Raw genomic sequence first — 8561 nt, 5'->3', positions numbered from 1 at the left:
GCCTGAGAGAGAGTCGTACCCCGCACAGGGAGCCAAGTATAGAGAGTGTGTGAGTGTGTGATCACTGGCCCATCACCGGGAGCAGGGGGTAGACAAGCAGTGAGTGACTGTGTTAATATTCGCCCACGCAGAGCGCAATGTAGACAGTGTGTGAGTGAGCATATTAATGTTGACCCCGATCACTGTCCTCTCAAAGGATGCCCAGTGTTCACAGTGTGTGAGTGAACGTGTTAATATTCAGCCAAATCACTGGATCCACGCAGTGAGAGCGACTCGATCACAATACCAGGACGCAGGGAGTCGGAGGCTGCAAAGTCTCCGCTGATTCTCATCGTTTAATGAATTTCACAATCAAAGTAAAGGGATATTTCCCCACATTCTTCAACTGCTCTCTGAACTTAGTCTGTGTCAAGGAATAAATAACCGTGTTTTTGCAGCAGCTCAGCAGCTGTAGCATGAATGCAAATTCCCTCACATAAACCGGTAGATATAGCAGCCAAGCAGCGAACCAGCGCAATTTGCCCCACAGAGAATACATCATATATACAGACCATAACAGGATCAAATTCCCTGAGATAAGAAGCAGTAAAATGATGGATTTTTTGCGGCTCTCCATCTCTGGGTCTCTGGGACTTTCCACATTGCTGGGACATCGGAGTCTCCTGCGGGCTCTGCTGGACACTAAAATATGTCTGACGGTGAGAGCATTGAGCAGCACTATGATCACAAATGGGACACACGGGGTGAGGATGTAATGCAGGAACTCGATTGTTCCCCAGACCGTTGATCTCATTATCCTAGATTTTACACGACAAAACCAGGGGTTATTAAATAGCTCATAGTTATCTGACAGCATAAAGTACCAGAAAATGTCTATTACGCAGCTCATCACAGTCACTGTTCCCAGAACCACAGCCGCCGTTTTTCCATTGCAATATTTAGTCTTCAGCTTCTGGCAACAAATCGCCACAAATCGGTCAAAGGTGAAAGTGACAGTGAACCAGACATAACAGTTTGTGGCTGCATAAACCAGGACAGAGTGGATATTACACACGGGGAGTGACACCAGGAAATAGAAATATCGCCGATAAACAATCGGAATGTGCCTCAATATCAGGTCGAGGATAATGACCAGTAGATCCGCCACTGCCATGGCCACCAGATAGCAAGTGACACATTTAGAGAGACCGCACTTTCTCCGAGACAGGATCACAATCTTTACTACGTTTACTATCAGGAAGGGAAATGGACAGAGAAAGTATACATCAGGCTGCGAGCAACAGCAACAGTTTAATGGAATTTGGAGTGAAAACTGCAAATCATTATCGAAATGTAAATTTTTTGGCAATAAAATTAAATAAACCGCAAAGATGTTCGAAAATATATTGAGAACAAGAGGATAACTAAAGAAAGGGTAGTGCATAATACAGACCATGAGTGTAATCTATGTGTGGAGGCAGAAAATGTTGGTATGGTGCTTAATCAATCCGTTGCGACTGTTCTCACAAAGGAACAGGAAAATGCAGATACTGCGATCAACGAGGAGTGTGAAATTCTGGATGAAGTAAATATAATGAGAGAGGAGGTATTAAGGGGTTTATCAGCTTTGATAGTAGATAATTCCCCAGGCCCGGATGAATTGCATCCCAGTCTGTTGAGCGAAGTAAAAGAGGAGATAACAGACGCCTTGACCATTATTTTCCAGTCCTCTTTAGATGTCTGCATAGTGCCGGAGGATTGGAGGACTGCTAATATGCTACCCTTGTTTAAGATGGGAGAAAGTGATAGGCCAAGTAATTCCAGGCCTGTCAACCTTAACTCAGTGATGGCAAAATTATTGGATAAATCTATATTTGGAAAGGCAAGGATTAATAAGGGGCAGTCAGCACGGATTTGTTCAAGGATGATCGTGCTTGACTAAATTGATTGAATTTTTTAAGGAGGTAACATAGACGGTCGATGAGAATAGTGCATACGATTTAGTGTACAGGACTTTAGCGAAGCTTTTGATAACGTCCCACGTTTTAGACTGGTCATCAATGTTAAAGCCCATGGGATCCAGGTATTAAGGGCATTGTGACTACTTGAATAAAATTTTGGCTTAGAGTTAGGAAGCAAAGGGTTATGGTTAATGGATGTTTGTGTGACAGGAAGGATGTTTCCACTGGGGTTACACAGGGCTCAGTACTGGATCCCTTGCTTTAGTGGTAGATATCAATGATCTACATTTGAATATAGGGAGCATGATTAATAAGTTTGCACATGGTGCTAAAATTATTTGTGTGGTTGTGAATGATGAGGAAAGTCATGGACTGCAAGAGGATATAAATATACTGGTCTGGTGGGCACAGCAGTGGCAAATAGAATTTCGTTCGGAGAAGTTTAAGCTTATTACATTTTGGGAGGACTTAATAGTGTTGATGAGCAGAGGGACCTTGGAGTGTTTGTGCACAAAACCCTGAAAGTATCAGGCAATATGGAAAAGATGGTTGAGAAAGCGTACATATTTCTTGGTTTATTGGGTGAGGCATCGAATACAAGAGCAGAGATGTTCTGCTTACCTTGTGTAATATTCTGGTTAGGCCACAGCTGGAATACTGCATGCAGTTCCGGGTGCTGCATTATAGGAAGGACGTGATTGCACTCGAGAGGGCGCAGATGCTGCCGTGAATTGAGAATCGCAGCTATGAGGACAGATTGGAGAGCCTTGGTCTGTTCTCATTGGAACAGAGGAGGTTGCGAAGAGACCTCACTGCGGTCTACAACATTTTAAGGGTTCTGGATAAAGTGGGTAGCAACGGACAATTTTCATTGGTGGAGGGGTCAATTATGTGGAGTTAAAGTGGTTGTTTGAGGCTTCAGAGGGTATTTGAAGGCGGCTTCTTCACGCAGAGTGTTTTGGGTTAATGGGCCGTACTGCCTGGAAAAGGTGGTGGATGCAAAAACAATCACCACGTTCAAAATGTGCGTGGTTGTAACTTAAAGAGGCGTAACCTGCAGGATTACGGAGCTAGAGCTCTTAATTGGTAATAGAATGTCCAACCATAACCCTTTGTTGGCTGATGCAGAAACGATGTTAAGAACAGCGGCAAATCGAATCCGGCCATGGTGATCTCCTGGATGAGTCGGAGACAAATTTTCCTAGATTTTTTTTCCCTTCGTTCGCCTTGATTTTTATTTGTTTTCTGCTCCCCAGATGGCTCGGATTTGGTTGGAGTGTCGAATATTTCGGTGCAATGGGCGTTGCAGTTGTATGGGGCAAATGGTTGGCCTGGGTGCTCTTTACCTTTCCACCTTTGTTAATTGTTCATATATTTATATGTAACCTTCAGGGCTGCTGACCGAGGGCCGTGTCGCTCTTTGTCGGTTGGCGTGGACACGATGGGCCGAAATTGCCCACTTCTGCGCTTTGTTTTTCTACCTTTCTATGTTTCTATGACATTCGGTGAATTAATCTAATTATATTACCCGGGGCGCTAAATACAGGTTTTTTTTAAAGATGTTTCAATAATACATCGTGGAATCAATACATGAAATGGAAATAAATACAACAGGAAAGTAACAGATATTTGATCAATGGGAGGTCAAATGATAGAACTACCTTTTTCCCTGCAGACAAAAGCGCCATACCAGGTACCAGGTCAAAAAGGACGAGAACCTCTCAGAAAGTCTTCGTGTCCTGGGGTCAGTCAGCATTTGGAGCAGTGTAATTCGCCTCTGTGCCCCTGGATTAGGGAGTTGGATATCGCGCTGGATACCCGCTTAGTTGGAATATCCATTATATTTAGAAGAGAAAATGAATGCAACAGCAAAATACATAACCTTTTTCCTTGGCATGCAATGATTATTGGCAATTTTATTTAAAATGTACGGATGTAATATGACAACGCTAATATAGTGAATACGTATGCACTGTAGTTACAAATACAACAGGGCTGAGAGAAATGACTTAAAGAATTCGTTTTATGTATTTTTGTTGAAATATATCAATTGTCGCTAATAGAAAGGAAGATATTCCAAATAAAATTGAAAAAATAGGCACTGAAATAAAATAAATAGTTATCATTGACCAGGTTATGCCTGACAAAATGCATGTATTAGTATCGAGACAAGGCGAGTTATTCCTCAGGCAAAGATTGATTTAGTAAAGTATATCAACATAAATGGAAGAGATTTGTCCATGTCCTTTATCACCTGTCGGATTTCACTTGTGCACAGAAGATTATTGGAGAAAATATGAAAACACTTCCATATTTCAATACTTCCGTTACAATTAGCTGGGATTATTTATCCTCAGTTATAGCAGGAGGTGATAGAGAACTGTGCCAGACAGACATGGCGTCCACGTGTAAATTCCTGACAAAGGTATGGAATAAGGCAAGAGAGATCTGCTGAATGAACATTTTGTGAGAATGTAAATTATCCTTGAAATCCTATTCTGACCATCAGAAGCAGTGCCACGAATGTAGAACTGGACAGGTTTGCAAAGGAGACACTGACTGGAACTGAATGATTCGTGGACATTTCAGACATTAATGATCATCTGCCAGGATTTATTCCATTGAATTTATTTCAGTAACCAGTCCGAGCATTAGCTGCCATTGTTTGTGTCAGTAACTATACCGAGAATTATGTGCCATTGCGTGTGCCAGTAACCATACCGTGCATTACGTGACAGTGTATGTGCCAGTAACCATATCATGCATTTAGTGACTGTGTGTCAGCAACTAAAACGATCATTAGGTGATAATATGTCAGCAAGCATACCGAACTTTAGGTGACTGTGTGTCATGAAACATGCCAAACATTAATTACTGTGTGTTAATAAACATACTGGACATTAGGTGACTGTGTGCCATGAACCATACCGAGCAGTAGGTGACAGTGTGTGTCAGTAACCATACCTAGGATTAGCTGACTGTGTGTCATTAACCATAACAAGCAATAGGTGAAAGTGTGTGTCAATAACCATACTGGTCATTAGGTGACAGTGTGTGTCAGTAACCATACTGAGCATTAGGTGAATAAAGCAGCAAACAACTGCAGATTTTGAAAATGTGAAATGGAAACAGAAAATTTTGGAAATAACCAGAAGGTCAGTCAGCACCCAAGGAGAGAGTAACGCAGTTACTTTTCAGGTCGATTATCTTTAGACATCGGGTGAAAGGTCTAGTAAATCAAGACAACTTTAATTTCACCTGTTATAAACGTTCAGGGGACAGAGAATACTGAATTCGTTAAATACAATTTCTCAATCAATATCTTTGCCTGAGTCGAATATAGAAAATTTGAAACTTGGTAAAATACTCAGAATTGATAGCCAACGGCAGTGTGGATAGGATAGCGAAGGGCGAGGAGAGAAACACATTTAAGAAACATGTAGAGAATTATTAGCTGGATACAGAGATTACCAGGGACTTTCACAGCTGTGTGAATTGGGCATTGCAATGGAACTAACTGGAAGTGGTGGGATTTGATGATAGAATCATAGAAATTTACAGCACAGATGGATGCCATTCGGCCCACCGTGTCTGTGCCGGCTGACAAAGAGCTACCCAATCTAATCCAACTTTCCAGTTCTTGGTCCATTGCCTTGTAGATTACTTCACTTAAATTGTACATCCAAGGACTTTATAAATGTGCTGAGAGTGTATGCCTCTACCATTCTTTCAGGCGGTGAGATCAAGACCCCTATCACACTCTGAGTGAAAAAAGCATTTAACCTCAAATCCCCTCAAATACTCCTGCGACTGAACTTAAATCATTAATATGGGAATATTGAAACCAAGAGGTTGTAGGATCAGGAGCAAATGTCGATCAGTGATCATGGCAGTGATTGTTGAATGGTACTTGGTGCCAGTTATGATGTAGACAGTGGAGTTTTGTATGATGTCTCGAATAGATGAATTTAAATGTAACAAAGAAATGGATGAGAATTTATGCAGCATAAGACCTGATATGGTGCAGAGACCAGAAAAAATAAGGAGGAGGTCGTTGGCAGGTTTGGTAATTCAGAGGATGTGAGGTCGGAACTCAGCTCTGGGTGAAAGAAAAGGCAGAGGTTGCGAGCTTTCAAATTCAGCCTCAGATATTGGTCACTGAGCGGGAATACATCGATAGATAGAAAATTGAGTTTGTGATACGGACCAAAGGCTTAACTGGCAAGCACAGTAATACATTGAAACGTGATTTACAGACTTAATTGCTGGATATGGAAACTTACCACGGGCACCAAGTTCAGCAAAGATGAGAAGTAAATTGCAAGAACAGATATACAGTTTGCTGTGATTTGCCGAGTTAATAGCTGGATAGAGAGACTTACCCGGAACACCAACAACAGCAAGCAGTGGATAGTAAATGTATTTAAAAGCACGAAGTGCCAATTCTATCCTTGTGTGTAACGAAATTCTATTATAATATTCATAAAGCATGTCAAACTCCCAGATGAAGCTCCTGTCCATTGCTGTAACATTCCAAGTCACTGTTGTCAGATTCCAATCCATTGTTGTAATATTCCAATTTACCAGAATGCAGATTCTGGCTGCCTCTGTGTGGGTCAGTGTTCTGATCCCTGTTAATGCCGGAGGTGAAACTCTCACTGATACTATGCGTTAATGCTTTGAAATGAATTCCTTATTAATAGAAGAGGGAAAACAGGCACAGATACATTAGGATCCATGGAGAATACCATTAATTGCAGTCAATGAACCAATATCTTCAATTAACCCGTGGAGGCTGACATTAATTACAGTCACTGAACAAACAGCTTCACTTAACCCATTTCAATCTAACACTCTTTGTGCCACAGTAATGTAGCACATTTCCCCTGTCCACCATAGTGGTTAAGTTACTGGAGAATTAACCCAGAGCCCCAGAATAATGTTCTGGAGCCGTGAGTTCAAATCCCACCATGGCAGCTATGGAGTTTAAATATAACGAATAAAACTGAAATGAAAAGATAGTAAAGAGGTGGGGAGGGGACATCGCGGTCTGATTAAATAAACTATTGCAGCTGTGAGGAGGGATGATTTGCTAGATGGACCAACAAATGACACCATATGAGTCGAACTGAAAAATTCAAAAGGACGATCACACTGTTGGGCGTGTATTTAAGGCCGCCAAATGATGGGAGTGTGATGGAGGAGCAAGTAATATAGGCAAATTGCTGTGAAGTCCAAAAACGACAGGATATTTTACTATCCAAATATTGGTTTGGACAAATAGAGTGTGAAGGGTATCGAGGGTGTGGAATTCATAAAATGCATTCAAGAGAACTTTTTTAGTCAGTATGTAACAGGCACAGCACGAGAGGGGGCGACGATGTATTTTGTTTTGGGAAAAGAATCTGGGCAGGTTGAAGGGGTATTAGTGGAAGAGCTCTTGGGTGCCAGTCACCATAATTCGGACAGATTTAAGTTTTCAATGGATAAAGTCAAGGATAGGCCTGCAATAAATGTCCCAAATTGGGGAAATTATACTTCTGCTACGTTAAGTGGTGATTTGGCCACAGAGGAATGAAACTGCTATTTCTGGGTAAATTAATGTCAGAACAGTGGGCGGCATTGAAGGAGGAGATCTGGAAGGCTCAGGCCTATCATGTGCCCTTAAGGAAAAAGGGTGGGACTAAAATGCCCTCCCAAATTGCATCACCTTACAGTTCTCTGGAAGAAATTCCATTTGCCACTGCTTTGCCCATATGACCAGTAGATTCATATCCTACTGCAGCCCATGATTTCCTCTTCATTATCAACAACACAGCCAATTTTAGAATCATCTGCAAACGTCTCAATCATGCTCCGTTTTGTCAAACATAAATCGTCGGTATATACCACAAAACGCAAGGGACCCAGTACTGAGCCCTGTGCGACCCCACTGGAAACATCCTCCCACTCACAAAAACATCCGTCAACCATTATACTTTGCTTCCTACCTCCAAGCCAATTCTGGATTCAACTTGTCACTTTACCCTGGGTCCCATGGGCTATAACCTTCATGGCCAGTCTACCATGCGAGTCCTTATCAAAAGCTTAGCTAAAGTCCATATACACGACATCGTATGCACTACCCTCATCGACCCTCTTGGTTACTTGCTCAAAATATTAAATTAGGTTAGTCAAACATGATCTTCCCTTTACAATCCTTGCTGACTGTCCATTATTAATCCTTGTCTATCCAAATTCAGATTTATCCTGCTTTTTACGAATTTTCCCAATACTTTTCCCACCACTGAGTTTAGGCTGACAGGCCTGTAATTGCTCTGCATATCCCTTTTTTCCTTCTTAAACAAGGGTACTACGTTAGCAGTCCTCCAATCCTCCGGCACCATGCCCATATCCAAAGAGGACTAGAAAGTGATGGTCATGGCCTCTGCTATTGCATATTTTACTTGGCTCAGCAGCCTGTGATGCATTTCATCCGGGCCTTGGGAATTATCTACTTTCAAAGCTATTAAACTCCTGAACACTTCCTCTCTCACCATATTTATTTCATCCAGAATATCACACTCCTCCTCGATAGCAGTATCTGCATTACCTCTTTACTTTGTGAAAATAGATGCAAAG

The 8561-nt window shown here is 41.7% G+C and overlaps 1 protein-coding gene across 1 annotated transcript; it reads right to left on the bottom strand.

The window, feature by feature from the left end:
• Positions 1-328: 328 nt before the first annotated feature.
• LOC139248179 (probable G-protein coupled receptor 139) lies at positions 329-7793 on the bottom strand. Its single transcript, XM_070871919.1, has 3 exons — positions 7721-7793; positions 6323-6571; positions 329-1230 (listed from the first exon to the last, which is right to left on the bottom strand). The coding sequence occupies exons 1-3, from the start codon at positions 7791-7793 to the stop codon at positions 329-331; spliced, it is 1224 nt and encodes a 407-aa protein (XP_070728020.1).
• Between the last annotated feature and the right edge of the window lie 768 nt (positions 7794-8561).

Source organism: Pristiophorus japonicus, unplaced genomic scaffold, assembly GCF_044704955.1.
Source record: "Pristiophorus japonicus isolate sPriJap1 unplaced genomic scaffold, sPriJap1.hap1 HAP1_SCAFFOLD_29, whole genome shotgun sequence".
NCBI lineage: Eukaryota > Metazoa > Chordata > Chondrichthyes > Pristiophoridae > Pristiophorus > Pristiophorus japonicus.
Note: the sequence above shows the minus strand (reverse complement) of the source record. Positions and strands in the feature narration are given on the sequence as shown.